Source organism: Hevea brasiliensis, chromosome 3 (genome assembly GCF_030052815.1).
Source record: "Hevea brasiliensis isolate MT/VB/25A 57/8 chromosome 3, ASM3005281v1, whole genome shotgun sequence".
Classification (NCBI taxonomy): domain Eukaryota; kingdom Viridiplantae; phylum Streptophyta; class Magnoliopsida; order Malpighiales; family Euphorbiaceae; genus Hevea; species Hevea brasiliensis.
Genome location: NC_079495.1, coordinates 5,832,244 through 5,849,778, shown reverse-complemented (window position 1 = coordinate 5,849,778; position 17,535 = coordinate 5,832,244). Strand labels below are relative to the sequence as shown.

The following is a 17,535-nucleotide window of genomic DNA, read 5'->3' as shown; positions in this document are numbered from 1 at the left end:
TCTATGTGTAATAAAACTCACAAAGATTTCAAATTTCATCTTTCATTTTCAAGAAAAAAAAATTAAAAACAAAATCAATATCCATGCAAATTGTAATTTTATTTTCATTTACCATATACTTCGGACAACCATTCATTAGTCTAAGAAGTTGTCAATTTTGCTTCGTCATCATATCAACACAAAGGAATGTTATTTGGTGAAATCTACCTACCATTGAAAAGCAACATCTCTAGCTCCTTCACTTTGAAAATTGTTTGACATTTCTTTTGCAATGGCAACCTTCATCTTCTAGCAAACTTTGTCTCCCATTGTTATGAGATCTAGCTACAAAAGATTTTTTGATCTTTCTTCTTCATCGAGCTTATGTAGAAAGGGAGATATACATGACCAAAGAGCATTTCTAGAGAGAGAGAGAGAGAGAGAGAGAGAGAGAGAGATAAGTATAGCGTTTTTTAAAGAGAAAGTCAAGAGGGACTTTAAGAAAAATGTCACGTTGGATGAAAGAGACATATATGGAGAGAGAAGGAAACTTCCATGTTGCCAAGCTATGTCAACACAATATTGGGTAACCAGTTAGAATAAATAACATAGTATTTATTATTATATTCTTTGATATTTGAAAGATTTTTTATTACAATAAGTTCAGACACCTTACTGTTATATACAATAAAGTTAGAATATGATAAATATAATTTTTAATTTATCCTAAAAAAATCATATTATAAAAATATAATTAATATAATTTATCTTTAAAAAATTATATTATAAAATTATTATTACATGTTTATATAATATATGAAATAATAAATCAGTAAAAATTAAATATGTAAATAATTTTGGATATTAAATTAAAAAATAATTATTTAATAATTATAATTTTTTAAAATCCATCAAATTATACAATTTTTAATCACCATTTGGTTACTAATTTTTTAGATAATCACGGATATAATTATTTCTTTTTTCTCAAACTATATAATTATATCAAAAGGTGGCGGTGAGCAATTGGGTATGTCCATGAAGTAAATTTGGAGAAATTATAGAATATAACCGATCCATATAAAATGGTGAGCCAGTAAAATTCATACAACTAGATACAGTGCTCATATCATTTTTTTTTGGTGCATTCAAGGTAATCTTTTTCTTTTAAATAATAAGTGTCTTTCTCTAATTAGTTTGTCTTTTCATAGGTTATTGTATAATTACTCCGAAACTTGTGGGCCACTTTCACACGTGGCCCTGTCTTTTCGGTACAAGAATCCAAAACCAGTTTTTATGAAATTTTGTGTCTTGCTCCTTTGCTTGGCGTTTTTCTTCTTCTCCTCATTTATAAAATATTTTCGCAAAAACGAAAAAAGAAAAAAGCGCCAAAGAATTTGGATCAAACTCTCTCTTCCAATTATCTCGCATCAATCAATTTTCAAAGGTCACCAAGCAATTCCAATCTTTAGCTTTCGATTCCTATTAGGTATTTTCAGCTCTCTTTTTTCCTTTCAATTTCCTTCATTTTTCATTTTTCACATTTCTCTGCTCTCATGTCTCACTTGCATTGTTCAGGATTTTTTTTCCTTTTAATTAACTGTATTCTGTTTGGTTGCTTAGAAATCGTGGGAAACGAAAAAGTAAGTGAATTTTTGAAATCTTGAGTCTTCGTTTAGTCTTTTTGCCGTGACAAGATTTCTTTTACTTTGGAAACTAATACTACATGATGTGTAGCTTCATTTTTTTGGGAATTTTTTGCAATTTATAGAACAATGAAATTTTCTCTCTTTGTGAGTCTGAATTAACAACTGGAATTCATGGGATGTTTTTTGAAAATTTTTTGAGCTCTTGGAAATGCTAATTTTCAATTCTCACTCATGTAGTTTTATCTGTTAGGAATTCATTCGGTTTTTTTTTTTTTTCCTTCGGTTGTGAGTGAGACTCTGCTTCAGCTTATTCTTTTGGAAAAATTGTTGATTCTTAGGCTCCAGTTTGTTTCACGGCGAATTTTATAGTGTTTGGGGCACTTAGTAAAATGAGTGACACTTATAATCTTATTGAAGTGTGGAAACAATACGATGATGATGTGTTTCTGATATCAGTGACCTTTCTTAGCAACAAAATTAAGAATAATTTTGTTTTTAACTTTTAGGATTGATATTTATTACTGTAATGGAATATCATTTGATGATGTGTTTTCATTATAGGGGTTGAGGTTTGGGATAGAGTCGAAAATGGATCAGCTCAAGGCTCCTGCTCGGCTCATGATAGTTTCTGATCTTGATCATACAATGGTAGTTATACAATTGCTTGGTTTTTGCTTGTTTCCCTTTCTATCCTTGCTGCAGCTGTTTTATTGGACGAGCATATGTTCTTGCAGTTGATCATCATGATCCTGAGAACATGTCTCTTCTTAGGTTCAATGCATTATGGGAAGCCCATTATCGTCATAATTCTCTACTGTCCTTTTCCACTGGAAGGTCACCGACACTTTACAAACAGCTGAGGAAAGAGAAGCCCATGTTAACACCAGACATAACCATAATGTCTGTGGGAACTGAGATCACTTATGGTAACAAGATGGTGCCAGATGATGGTTGGTTTGAGTTTCTGAATAAAAAATGGGATAGGAACATAGTCACTGAGGAAACAAGCAAGTTCCCTGAACTTACTCTTCAGGTATAAATTAAAAGATAATGGCATTTGATTCTCCTATTTAAAGGCTTTGTTTCGTCATTGGCCATTTAGTTTGATGCTTAACATTTTCCTTGTTGATGTCATCTCAAAAAAAAAAAAACACACACACACATAATTTGGTTCATTATAAAGTGGTTTGGTATTTGCAAATTCCAATTACTAGTTGAAATTAATGGAGTAATGCAGTCAGAAACAGAGCAACGACCACACAAGGTTAGCTTTTATGTTGATAAAGATAAGGCTCAGACTGTAATGAAGGTACTTTCAGAGATATTGGGAAAACGAGGGGTAAGTTTCAAGTTTTGACCATGAATGATATTATTTTTGAAATCTTTTTATCTTTTCCTAAGTGGAAGTGTGTTCTTTCTCTGTACAAACTTTAACAGTGTTGGGATATTCTTCCACTTCCTTTTCTCTTCCATATCCCTTTTTTTTAACCCTCTCATTTTCTTTTTCTTCTTTGTTCAGGTTCTGAACTTCTGTTGTGTTTATTAACTTGACTTAAAATCTCTCTCTTTTTTTGCCCCCATTTCTTCACCAGTTGGATGTTAAAATAATTTATAGTGGAGGAATGGATTTGGACATTCTACCACAAGGTGCTGGCAAAGGACAGGCTCTTGCATATTTGCACAAGAAGTATAAGACCAAGAGAAAACTACCTACTAACACTCTTGTGTGTGGTGATTCTGGAAATGATGCTGAACTCTTCAGCATTCCAGACGTATATGGAGTCATGGTAGGAGCATTGTCTAGTTCATTACTATAACTACTGTTCAGCCCATCTCTGCTTTGGGAAAATTGAAGTTACATTTACAGTGTTTTCCTTTCTTTTTTCCCCCAAATTTGTCCATGTGATGTTCAGGTTAGCAATGCACAAGAAGAATTGTTACAGTGGCACGCTGAAAATGCTAAAAATAATCCCAAAGTAATTCATGCAACTGAAAGGTGTGCAGCTGGGATTATACAAGCCATTGGTCATTTTAAACTTGGTCCAAATACTTCTCCAAGAGATACAACAGACTTTAAAAACCATGAGTTGGAAAATGTTAGTCCTGGCAATGTACTGGTGAAATTTTTCTTGTTCCTTGAGAGGTGGAGACGTGCAGAAGTTGAGAATTGTGAGACGTACTTGGCAAGCATGAAAGCTGATTGTGTATATCTACTATCCTCTTTTCCTTATTCTACGTTTTTACCATGCAATATCCTCAGAGATTCTTTTCTCTCTCTCTCTTTTTTTTTTTAATTTCTTTTTTCCCTTCTCTATCCCTTTTTGGGTTCTATTTTATGTGAAATATTTTTGAACATTCATCTAAAAAAATATGCACAAAAAAATAGAGTTAACCAGAACCAAACTACTGGCAACATAGAAAATGTGCTAGGTTTCATCGGTATTTTCTAAATAACTTCAGGGTTGAATTTATTTGTATTGTAGGCAAGAGTTAGCTTACTTAACTCCTGAGTCAAGGCCCTTGTTGAATTTGTCTAAAACTATGGGGAGCTATAGGCATGCGTGATAAATTACAATCATTGTTAAATGGATATCAGTTATCAAAGTGCAGATTGTTTCACTGCTTGCCATCTGTTGGTGGCTTTGAAACAATTTATTCATCTCATAGTTGGTATAACAGTTTTCATATGTCCGCAATCATCTTATTTGTTTGTCTCCATGATGCTTTTGCACATACAGAGTCAAATCCCTTCCTTTGGTTTGCCAAATGCACACAAGATGTTTTCTGTGTCCATGTCCTATTACCATGGTGTTAAGAAAGAAGAGAATCTTGCTAAGGATAATTGTAACTGTTGAGTAAATTGTCAAATTGGTGGATGATTTTCCTGAAAATGTTATAAATTTCAAATATTGTTTATGGAGTTCAGTGAAGGCCAAACTGGTAATAGGGAAGTAGTTAGTTTGGATGGAGTGGTACTGCCCCAAAGTAATCACTTTAAATATCTCGGCTCAGTCCTTCAAGTAGATGGGGGATATGAGGAGGATGTTAGTCATAGGATTAAAGCCGGATGGTTGAAGTGGAGACGTGCCATAGGAGTTTTATGTGATCACAAGATTCCCAATAAGTTGAAAGGAAAATTTTACCGTACAGCAATACGACCTGCTATGTTATATGGTAGTGAGAGTTGGGCATTGAAGGAGTCGTATGCGTCTAAGATAAGAGTTGCAGAGATGAGAATGTTAAGGTGGATGAGTGGTCATACTGAACTAGATAAAGTCCGTAATGAGAGTATTAAAGAAAAGGTAGGAGTGGTGCCAATTGAGAATAAGTTGAGAGAAGGGAGATTGAGGTGGTTTGGTCATGTGAAGCGTAAACATACGGAGGCTCCAGTTAGACAAGTAGAGCACATTAGGTTAGAGGATAGAAAGAAAAAAAAGGGTAAACCTAAATTGATTTGGAGGAGAGTAATACAACATGATCTAGAAGTATTACAAATTTCTGAGGATTTAACCCAAAATCGTTTAAAGTGGAGAAAGCGAATACATATAGCCGACTCCAAATTTTGGGGATAAATGTTTAGTTGAGTTGAGTTTATGGAGTTCAGATCTTGTGTTAAAGCATTCGCTATCATCCTTTATTTGTATAGTTTATTGATCATATGCTGTTTCCCCATATCCTGTCTTCTAATTTTGGGCATTTTCTTGGCTATGAGTCTTGTATGTTCATCCCCTATTTTCCTCAAGGGCACTAGAAAATGCTATGTACTAATCTGGTCAATTCTCTATTTGGTGGCAGGATCCATCTGGTATCCTTGTCCATCATTCTGGTGCTGAGATCTCTCTGCATGATGCTATAAATGGGTTAAGGAGTCACTATGGTGACAAAAAGGGCAAGCTGTTTCGAATTTGGGTTGATCAGACATTATCTACAAAGATTGGTTCAGATATATGGCTAGTACAGTTCAAGCAGTGGGAGTTATCAGGTGAGACTTATAAAAATAATGACAATGATGATGTTGAAATGTCTTCGCCTTTGTAGCTCTCGTGTGCATTGTCTGATGTATTTTCTGCCAGTTGATACAATGGTGCAAACCAGAGATATAATTTCTTCTGTATTGTTTTACCAAATGTAAGTTCATGGAGCCCATGTATGTCAGCTATGGTTGATTTTTAAGGTGTCGTTGAACTCATAAGAGATGTCATTTTATTGCTATTTGTTGTGGATTCCCAATTTTTCTCTCTAGATCACACATGCATGTCGCTTCTAGATTCGGAGTGAAATTGAATTTAATACTCTCATACATTCCCTAGAATGCAGTGCAACAATGATTTAATACTCTCAGATGCTCTCTAGAGGAGTGCAACAATGATTTAATATGCTGCATGATCATATTGTTGAATTTAGACTGTCCGTGTGACCAAGTTGTAGGCCAATGAGATGCTTTATGTCGTTTTGTTTGGGTCAGTGAATATTCTGAATAAAAAGTTCGTTTATGTAAACCATATATGAAGTATAAGAAATATGAGCAATTTCTAGCTCTCTAGGTACATGTTTGATCATAATTTCGATATGTTGCCTTTTCTCCTCTCTATGATTGCATGACTCCAGCATCATCAATATTAGACTGATTTGCTATTTGTAAAGCTTTATCACCTGGATCCTTAGCTTTGAAGTAACATTGGACAGAAGGGCGTGGTTGCTGGAGACACCAGAGCGATAGAAATCTTCTAAACTTATACTAATGCGAGACTTGGTAATATATTTATACAAGACAGTGTTGTACAAGCCTGTATAGCATACATTTGTAGCAGGGTATTTCAGGCAACACTTAGGTGCTTAATTATTCCTTCCAAACTCAGAAAAATCAATCAAAATTAGCCATTTATATGAGAATACTTGTAAGAGTGTTCTATTGGAGCATAGGATCACAATTATGCAATAATGACAATCTGGGATCTTATTTGTTGGTGAACTTACTATCTTTTACTTCCCTTTAGTTTTCCTTGCTAAATTTAAAGAAATGCCATCTTTTAACTAGGTGATGAGTTGTTATACTTCCTATTATTAAAACATCGGAGCATAAGGCCTACAAGTAGATATTTTTTTTTATTTATTTAAAAAAAATCTTTAAATGTGCCTGTATTACATGTACGTATATAGAAAATCAACTTTGGCCTGTTTGATAGTTCCATATAACAGTTGTGTTGTGGTTGCATCTGAACTAGTTAAGCATAGTTGATGGATAATTCTGCTTATTTCATAACGTGCTAATTTATTTTGTAACATTGTGGGATCACGATTCTTGCATATACCTGTTTAACAGTTGTATTGTGGTTGCATCTGAACTAGTAAAGCATAGTTGATGCGTAATTCTGCTTATTTGTCACATGGTAATTTCTTTTCTAACATTCTGGGATCTTGATTCTTGCATATACCTTTTTTTTTTCTTGGTTTCTTCTGATAAATATCTGAAGCCACCTCTTGACTGCTAAGTTTTTCCGCTTATGCCTGCATGATTTTTCTTTATTCTCTATCAACTCTTGCAGGTGATGAGCAACAAGGCTGTGTGAACACTGCTATAATAAATGTAAAGGTAAGATTTGAGACTTGTGATTTTATGCTGAAGAGAAGAGTACTTCTCTGACATGATTTTGTTTGTTAGAACTCTGCTGACTCTGCTTTAGCGGGGGCAACTTATATGCACATGCATCAAACATGGTTGGAAAGATCAGGAGCTAAAGATCAATCAACCTGGCTCTTCTAGATTTTGCTTGCAACTTCACCCTATTGCTCCAGATTGCAAAGTAACCGAATCAGAAACATTCCAGTTTTGTAATTCTATGATTGATGTGTGAACATCAAGTCTGTAAAGATGACTTACTAAATGATTACATCAAATAGAAATTAGTGAAAGATTCCTCGTTCATAAATTTCTTCCATGAGAAACTTTCATTTTCAATGTTGTTTTTATGAGTAGACTCATAGTTATTACAATCACACTGAACTGGTTGGAAATTGAATTTTAAATTGATCTGAATTTATAATTGAAATAGACAAGTAAATGGCTTGATGTACTGAAGTTATTTTTTAGCAGCATTGGCAAGGGGAAAGGTTTTTATAAAATTGAAAAATTATAATAAAATAATTTAAAATATATATATAGGAATATAAATCCCGTAAAATGGGGTGGGGATATGAAATGACTCCCCGCCTGCCTTCGCCTCGTTATTTCTACTTTCCACCTCAATACACATAAACTGAAATGGTCAAAATGGGTTGCATGAAGATGCAAGACTCCTTTTGCGGTAGTGGCTTTGGTTCTCCAAACCCCAAATGCTATTAAAAACTACAGTATAATTATAGGAAGCTCAACTTAATATGAGAATAAATAAATTAATTATTAAATTAAATATTTATATATAAATTTACGCACTCTATATTTAAATTTTAATTAATTTAATATATATTTTTATATAAATATTTAATTTGATGATTATTAAATTTATTTTCATATTAATTGAAATTTATATTAAATTCATCCTAAAATCTATAATAATCTTTTATTTTAAAAAAAATTTATAATTACTTATACTAATTATTATAAATAATTATTGTCACCGCGACTAAACCCAAATGCATGGTAGTAACTATTAGATTACAGAAAGTTGCCTTAAAACGTGATTGAAGTATAATGAGAGAATTTGAGCAACTCTTATTTGGGCTTCATATATCCCATATAGAATAGATGTATTTCTTTTTTTCTATTGAAGGTAAAGAACATACGCATATAAGTAAGGGTGGCAATTCGGATTGATAAGTCGTGTTCGTGTCGTGTCAACACGCGACACGAATATGATTAAGGTCGATACAAATACGACACGATTTATTAATAAATCTTATCAAAAATTTAAATACAAACACGGTTTGACACGACTTAACCTATTTAACGTACTATATAAGTAGCTTAATGGGTTATAGTGGGTCAAATGGATTAATTAGTCACAGGTCAATACGTGACATGAATATTAAATCGTGTCATAAACGTGTCAAGTTGGGTTAGCCGGTTAACCCGTGACACGATACGATTATAACCGTGTCATAAATGGGTCGACACGAATTCGACACAAACACGAATAAGCCTAACTCAAACTCTATATTTTCGTGTCTTGTTGGTATCGTGTTCACGGATCGTATATAAAATTGCCACCCCTACATACAGGTTATAGATAAGATTGAACTGTTGTTAAAATCATAGTAATTTTAAAGTTTAATATTATTATTATTTTACTATAAGTTAAATTCATTCATAAGAAGGCCATGCCAACGCTACCGCAATAAGCAACCGGAGTGGAAGATGAACAAGACGAATCCATGAAACTCAAGCAGGCAAGGCTTTCCAATTAAACAAAAGGAGAAGCGCATTCGCTGCCAAAAGAAAGTCCTGCCAGTAGATAAACTTCCTTAACCTCAACACAAAAAAACAAGCGGAAGAGACATGAAGCATGAGTATGGAATCTCGGTAGCCAGCCGAAGAGGTGAGGGCAGAGCACTTAGCGATCCAACGTGACATGCCTATCGGATTACCCACGTGGCAACGCACAACACTCGTTTTCAAGAAACGTGTGAGGATCGTATATGGGGTGGTGCTCCTGTCTTTCTCATATGCCTGCTTCAAGCTTCTCCCTCTCTTCCTCCACCCAGTCTTCTACTTCTCTTCCTCTTGATTTTAACTGATTAAGGATCTGAAAACCTCAAATCAATTGGGTTAGTATGATTTGCTTCACTTTATACCCTTAACTATAATTATTACTTTGGGATCATGTTTTTTTATTTTCCAACGATCATAATTTTATTAGAAAATATTTATTGTCACTAATTTTCATTAGCAACATATAATAATTTATATATTGCTGTTAAAAGTATAAAATTTATTGTCATAAAATTATAATCGTAATTATAACAATTGTGATTATAAAAAAAATTATTAACAATAATAATTATTATTGCTAAAAATTTATTACTGATAATAATAATGAATAATAATTGTTGTTATATTTTTTTTATATATACTATTAGTGGGAATTGTTATGTATTGGTACAATATATATTAATTTTATAAAAGCAAAGTTAATATTGCTATAAAATTTTTTATTGTTAATTCTAATATTTGTTATAATGAGTATTTATATTAAATCCATATATTTTGAAAATTATATTAGAATGAAACTCAATCTGCTTCTTGCATTTATTGAGAGATCTAATTTAGTCCAATAATGAATAACAATTGTTATCAAATTTTTTTTATATATACTATTAGCGGTAATTGTTGGTATTGCTACAATATATATTAATTTTATAAAAGCAAAATTAATGTCACTATAAAATTTTTTATCGTTAATTCTAACATTTGTTATAATGAGTATTTATATTAAATTCTTATATTTTAAAAATTATATTAGAATGAAACTCAATTTACTCCTTATACTAATTTAGTTCATTTTTAACTTGTATTCTAATTTAATCTAAAAGCTTTGATTTAAGCTCAAAGAAGCTCAATCTCACTTATTTCATTGCACGCTTCATTTATTTAATATTTAATATTTAATTATTTTTTATTTTTTAATATTAAAATGTTATTTTTATATTGTATAATTAATTAAATTAAATTATAAAAAATATTTTTTTATATTTTCATATAATTAATTAAAAAAAATTATAATAATTATACAATTAAATTGAAAAATTATAAAAATATATTTTTCATTTTCATATAATTAATTATATTTAAAATTATTACTATAATTAATTTAATTATTTAAATTAAAAATAATATTTTTATATTTTCATTTTTTAATTTAAAATTAGAAAATTATAATTATATAAAATTAAAAAAAATAAAAATATTATTTTTTATTTCCATATTATTAATTATTATTTAAAAAAGTAAAATATTAAATATTAACTAATTATAATTATTTAATTAAAATTAAAAATAATTAATTAAGTAATTAACATGAAAAAATAATTAAGTAAGTAATTAAATTTAAAATTTTTTTTTTAAAAAAGCAACTCATGCACCAAGTGGATGAGTTGCACATTCCTATTTTTTTTATTAAATTAGACATAAATTGAAATTTCTAAATTAAATTAAATAAAAATTAAAAATAGACTAAATTAGACATCTTTGATAAATACAAAGAATAAACTTTATTCCAAATTATATTTAATTCTATTAACTATAGTTATTTTATCCCATCTTAATAGTGATGAATTAATAATCTAGGCTCTTTCTATCTCTTTCTTATATTTCTCCTTCCATTTCTCTCTCTCTCACATTTATCTCTCTTCGGTTTCTTCTGCCATTTCTTTCTCTCCATTTATCTTTGGTTCATCAACTTGTAAAAATCAAAGCTTAATTCTTGAACCTTTGAAAATTACATTTGTTAATTCGTGAACCTCCATCTTCCCTTATTGTGAGATATTTTAATGAAAGTAAAACATAATTCACCTAAATTATAAAATATAAAGATTAATTTGTGAATAATGGCAATATCTTCTTACGTAGCATAATTGGTGGGAGGCAAGTAGCAATTTGTAACACCCACCATTTTTTGATATCGGAATTTCTGTCGTAGATGAAATATTTTGGTGAATTTGAAGGTTCCATGGATAAGGGATTGGAGGTAAAAGTGTATGTGTATACATATATATAAGTGTGTGTGTGTGAGAGAGAGAGAGAGATATATATGTTCAAAATATATTTAAGAATAAAAATGTTTTAAAGGTTTTATTTCCTAAAAGATTTTTTTAAGTATGTGTTTTTAGCAGAAGGAACTTCGGCAACCGAAAGATGGACTTTCAGCAGCCGAAATCCCTTTTCTTGTTCAAATACTTTTTTTGTACAGAATGGACTTTCAGTAGCAGAAAGCTAGACTTTTAGTAGCTAAAAGTCCCTCGACAGTGAGGGTATAAAAAGGGTCCTAATGCTCATTTTGCTACCAAAACACTTGGGTTTTTCTCTTCTTTTCTCTCTCTCAACTATTGGAGCATTCAAGAAGAGTTTTGAGGAGATTTCCTTGGGTTTTTCAAGATCTGAAAGTGGATTCTTCCATTCAGAAGTTTGAGAAAGTAGATTCAAGATTTACGACTTTGATTCTCTCACCTCCAAGCTTCAAGAAAAGAGGTAACTTTCTTTTCTTTTTGATCTAATAGATAGATCCAAGCATGTTGATGAAAAATTAGGTTTTTATAACTTCAATTTCATGTAAAGGTATTTTTAAGATGAGATTTAGTAAGTTTATGCATGTTAGGGTTAGGGTTTTATGATTTATGTTGAAATTGCATGTTTTTAGTGTTAGTGGAGGCATGTTTAAGTGTTATGGGCCCTAAATGGATAGTTTCCTTTAATGGATTTGAGGGAATACTTATATATATTATGTTGGGTTTAGGAGAAAACCTAGAATTTGAGTTTTTTATTAATATATACGAGAATTAAGTATGATTTCAAGTGAGTTTAGGCCCTAGAGTTATGTATATGTGTTTGGTTTATGTTTTGAAATTTTGGAATGAGTTTGGGGCTTTTGGGAAGTTTAAATCTATAGGTTTTCAGCTTGGAAATTTTGAAAATTTCCAGGTTCGATTGCCAAAAACCATATTTTGACAGCTGAAGCATGCAATTTCTCAAAAAATTTTGAAAAATTCTAGGTTTGGTAGCCGAAGTCCAAGACTTCGACAGCCACAGTCAGCATTGGACTAAAAAGCCATCCAAAGCCTAAGACTTCAATAGCCGAAGTCCAAGACTTCGACAACTGAAGTAGGTTCTGCCTGACTTTTTTTCTCTTCTTTTCTAAAGTTCAAAAATATGATTTTATGGTTCCCAAGGGCCTAGAATGAGATGTTTAATATGTGTATAGAATTTTAGAACCTTATATAACCGATTTTATAGGAATGAGCTTGACAGACTCGGAAAGTTAAGGATCCGAGGAAAGCTACTGTTTGAGATAGGAGGTTGATAGGCTACAAAAGATGAGTAATACTAACATTAATAAATGTAAACTTTTTTAAATTTAATTTTTGATCATCCTCATGCATTATTTCATATTTATTTAAGATGTATGTATCTATAACATATATATGTTGTATATTTATTATTGGTACATTGATGGATGATGGATGACCAATTGACTCCCCCTATGTTATAACTATGTTATGTTATGTATGTTATGGATCCATAAAAAATCTAAAGAGAGATCTTTATTATGCCCCTAGTGCATGACACAGGTCATATTTCAAGCGAAAATCCTGAGGAGCCTCTGTATGAGTTGGGCACATTGAATTTGAGGATTCACTGGTGACAAGTCCATCTTACGTGAAATATTTATGATGTAAAAACTCATTTGAATAATTCATTACATATGTATGAAAAGAATGATATAATTAATGTTGGTTAGTTACTCACTAAACTTATGTAAGTTTACCCCTTTTTCCTAATCCTCAGGTGTAGGTTTTATGTTTAGAAGAGTTCTTTAAAGAGAGAGCAATAGGGTTAGCTTTAGTACTCTTCTTTATATTTGATGTATGGATAGATAGACACATAAAATGTGAATGGATGGTACTGTGTTGATAATTATAGAAAAGCGGAATTATGTAATGTTTTAAGTATGAATGATAATATTTATGATTATGTTAACCTCTTTTGGAAGTATATATGTCAAACCATTACGCTTTAGATTTTATGTATATGCTAAGGTTCAAATTATGAGCCACTTTAATGTAAAAAACGTTTATGTATGGATGAAAAAGTTAAGGTGTAATCGTTTGTTATACGTTTGAGTATTGATAGTATAGACGTTAAAAGCATGTTTACATATTTTAGACTCCTATGAGTTTTGACAACTTTAAACTGACCCGATTCCTAATATCGATAACGATCCCTAGCTTGGGTCGTTACACCTTTGACGAGAACTAATGGCAAATATATGTAGAGATAGACAAGAGAATATTGGATTCGCGGACTCTAGCCACTTTCACCTTGTCGTTGTATACATGACGAAGCAAAGTTCAATTTGAAAGGAATTAAGTAGCTTCGCTTGTCTTGAAAGGGAATATCACTTTAAAATAAATTTTGCGAGTAAATTTTATTTTTAAATAATTAGAATTAAGAGCTCGTTTATTTGAGCTTTTAATTAAATTTTAAGACTTTGCTCTCAAAAATTAAAAGCCAATTAGCTAGAAAATTATTTTATATAAACTTTTTAATTTTGAACAATTAAATTATAATTTTAAAATTAAACATTTAAATTTTATTCTCAAATTTTAATTGTTAAATTATATTTTAGTCTCTAAAATTTTATCTCTTTATATTTAATTGACTATTAATTATAGAAAAATTGATCAAAATATACTTAATTCTATATATTTTCTAGGAGAGAAAAATAGGAAGTCGTAAGCTTTCCTATCTTGATCTAGTTGTCATATATTGCAATCGAGTTAGAATCCACCTTCATTCAGCTGCCATCCTAAATAAATTCATTGCTGCTGAAAAAGTAAAGATCGAAGTTATAGGAAGATATAACATTAAAAAATAAAAAACTTAATTAATAATTGAATATCTATTTTATATTATAACAATTTAGAGATTTAAATCTTGATAAGTCTTGTAATTTTTAAAAATTGTAACATAATTGATTTAAAATACAAAGGCATGTATTGAATTCAAATGCAATATTCAACTAGAAAATATCTTAAACTTGAAATTCATGTGGTCTCATAAATAGGTTTGAAAATTTGAAATGAATGGATGAATCATAAAAATGCAAGAAATTGAGAAATTCATACGCGACTTCTCATCAATATCATATGGGGGCACATAATTGACTAAAAACTAGCCAGAACGACTAGTGCACAAACCAGAACTAGCCTTGTGGCTTGGTCTACCTGATGGTCGGTTTAATCTTAAACTGGTTTGGTCTAATTTGGGATCGAAACCAGAATGTTTCTCTTCCACTTGAATGAAGTTGGTCTTGTTAGTTTAAAACCAAAATTTTTATCTAAAAAAAAAAAAAAATTCAACAATTGAATTGGCTCAAGCCGAAATTCAGAGGAACTTACAGTTCAATCACAACCCCTTTATTTTATAGATTAAAACCACTAATTTTGACCTTAAATTAGATCGAAATTAATCTTATGGTCATGACAAGATGATATTAAGTGGTGATGGTGATGCCAAACACGAGAGTTTAGTATTCTTTGAATCATTTTGCGAAGTGATTCAGTAACCAAACACCCTTGATAATAAGTAAGAAGGGGTGATTTAGGGTTGAAAGGGAAAATGAATGAGGTCCGCAAGGAGAGCAAGAGATAAAGAGAAGATGTGCCCTAATTCTCTCTAATATTTATGAAATATTCATAGACTAGAGCATAATTCTAAAAATAAAAATATACCCATCTAAGTTTTTACCAAAGGCAGTTAATTATGGTTGTTAACTGAAATTAATGGGTGGATTATAGTTAGAAAATCTAGTTAGCATTGGGCAAATCCAGCCAAATTAACTAATTAGGAAAATTTTATTGTCTTTCTATTCCTTACCCTAATTACATATGAGATCATGCAAATTTGGTAGAAACAAAGGGCATGTGTGATAATTAAAGGAGAATAAAATAGACCTAGTTCAACTTATTTCTATTTTCTACAGCAGAATGGGGTTTTGCCATAAACAAATTAAGCCAGCCCAAATAAGTATATATCTGGTCTATCAAATTAGCTAATCTCATTCTTCACCACAGGTAATTTCTCTCATACAAAAGTCTGGCTCTGTGACCCTTTTCTTTTACATCCACACATCAAAAATCTCTCTCTCTCTCTCCTATTTCTGTGAGGTGCTTCTTTTTTTATATAATAAAGGAAGAATTTGTCGGAAGCCAAGCGGATCAAAAAGAAATTAGATTTACAATAGTCTCTGCAATAAACTAGCTTATTCTCATCACTTTCCCCACCATTTTTCTTGCCCGTTTTGTGTCACCTTTCCCCTGTCCCAGCCTCTTTTGAGGCTGGGTCTCGGCCGTGTTCACCACCGTCGTTTCATTATGCTTTATAACTGATTGATACTATTTAAAGAGAAGAAGGGATTGTGCCTTGTTTTTGCATGCCCTTCAATCTTGTTTCATTGAATTCGATTTATTGATTCTTTTATTCTTTTCTTTTCTTAAGCCAAAACGCGTAAGGCTAGCGATTTTCAGCAAGATCGGGAGAAAATCTTCATTACCTCTAGACCTAACATTTGTTAATAACATGTTTTTTGAACTTGACAGCTCTAGCACCTCCGTCGCCGCCCCCACCACCTCCACCATGCCAAAGAATCAAACTTTGATAGCACGCCAGATATTCATCCATCCAACGCCGTCTTTACCATCTCCGTCCTCTTTCTCCTCCTTAGACAAGGGTCGCCCACTTCTTCAACGACACGTCCGCTCCAACTCCACCAACTCCTGCCACAGCGGTCGTTTCGCAGAACTAGCAGGCGGGACGACGGCTGAGTGTGCCGCGATATGCTGCTGTTGTCCATGTGTGTTGGTAAACCTTCTATACCTCACTATCTGCAAGGTTCCGGCTGGACTTTGCCGCCGGGCTCTGAGGAGGAAGCGTAGGAATCAGCTGATCAAGCAAGGTTTGCTGCCGGCCAGGACAAACAGGCGCCATTGCGGGTTCGATGATACAGACATACTAATTCATCAGTCTCCAAGTATGCATGAATTGGTAGAGTTCAGGTCGGATTCAGAGGCGTCGGACGAGGAGGAAGAAATGATGAAGCTAGAGAAGGAGATGTGGGAGACATTTTACAATACTGGGTTTTGGAGAAGTCCTTCTCAAAAAGAAGGTCCTGGTATGAGAAGTAATCTCCACATAGATTCACTTATGGCTAAGGTTAAACAACTATAGATAAAGCCTGCATGTTCAATTGTTCATGCCGTTAATTACTTACTACTGCTAAATATATATATATATACATATAATTTTTTTTTTCTTTCTTCTTCTTCTTCTTCTCCTTATGTTCTTCGTTTGTTTCTTGAATTTCTCTCTTTTTCTTGATGACGATGGAAAGAAAAGGAGGGTTGAAGAACTGTGTACAAAAAAGGAAGAAGAGATGTTTGTTTTTGATGGCTTTGGTGTTTTCTTTCTTAAATTAAGGCCATTGATTACCAGTTGATGATGCAGTTTGAGAGAAGACTCCAAGCCTGAAAGTGGCTGAAAAGTGATTAGATTATTACTGTAAAGATTGAGTTTGCTTTGTTAATTAGTGTGAAATATGAGACATTATGAATGGAAACACAAAGAAGACTACAAATCTGATATCATCTTGACTTTGTGATCTCGCCCCCTTCTTTTTGTATATATAATATTTGATCACACAAGGACAATTAACCTGGATTTGGATTTGGTACAAAGTTTTTATATAAATTTTATATATGAATATGTGAATTTTATGATTAAAAAAATTTAAATCTTTATAATTTTTTTCAATTTTAATAAATTTTTTTAATTTTATTAATTTAGTCCTAAATATTTATATTAGTTTTAATTTTAGTAATTAATTTAATTGATAAAAATAATTTAAATATTTATAAAACTATTAATATTAGTCTTTTTTTATCATTTTAATAATTACTTTTAAATAAATAAATAATACTATTTTACTGAACCAAATAGGTTAAATGATAAAAAAAATCAAAATTTTTATATTAATTATTAATTTTAATTAAACATTTTAATTTTATATTTATTTAATAATAAACTTTTCATATTATTTTTAATTTTAATAATAATTTTAATTAAAAACAATTAGCTCATCAATCAATCGATAAATTTTTTAAATCTTTTCATTTATATATCATTAATCTTAGCTAATCT

At 31.4% G+C, this 17,535-nt stretch overlaps 2 protein-coding genes across 3 annotated transcripts; both read left to right on the top strand.

Annotated features, from left to right (window-relative positions):
• The first annotated feature begins 1,950 nt into the window (after window positions 1-1,950).
• Window positions 1,951-7,567, top strand: LOC110647969 (sucrose-phosphatase 1-like). 2 transcript variants are annotated; one of them, XM_058143701.1, is made up of 8 exons: window positions 1,951-2,278; window positions 2,364-2,661; window positions 2,866-2,967; window positions 3,221-3,415; window positions 3,542-3,832; window positions 5,424-5,610; window positions 7,175-7,221; window positions 7,291-7,567. In XM_058143701.1, exons 1-8 carry the CDS (start codon window positions 2,217-2,219, stop codon window positions 7,390-7,392), a joined length of 1,284 nt encoding a protein of 427 aa, XP_057999684.1. In that variant the 5' UTR covers window positions 1,951-2,216; the 3' UTR covers window positions 7,393-7,567. The 2 variants fall into 2 exon arrangements, with proteins under 2 accessions (XP_057999684.1, XP_057999685.1); XM_058143702.1 differs by having other exon boundaries at window positions 1,953-2,276; window positions 2,400-2,661.
• An 8,351-nt stretch (window positions 7,568-15,918) lies between these two features.
• Window positions 15,919-16,566, top strand: LOC110647968 (uncharacterized). The gene has a single exon (XM_021802032.2). The coding sequence runs from the start codon at window positions 15,919-15,921 to the stop codon at window positions 16,564-16,566; it is 648 nt and encodes a 215-aa protein (XP_021657724.2).
• Window positions 16,567-17,535: the final 969 nt, after the last annotated feature.

Coding starts and splice junctions, on each gene's coding strand:
- LOC110647969 (XM_058143701.1), top strand. CDS start 2,217: ATGGATCAGCTCAAGGCTCCTGCTCGGCTCATGATAGTTTCTGATCTT. Junction 2,968..3,220: donor AGATATTGGGAAAACGAGGG/GTAAGTTTCAAG, acceptor TTTCTTCACCAG/TTGGATGTTAAAATAATTTA. Junction 5,611..7,174: donor CAAGCAGTGGGAGTTATCAG/GTGAGACTTATA, acceptor CAACTCTTGCAG/GTGATGAGCAACAAGGCTGT.
- LOC110647968 (XM_021802032.2), top strand. CDS start 15,919: ATGTTTTTTGAACTTGACAGCTCTAGCACCTCCGTCGCCGCCCCCACC.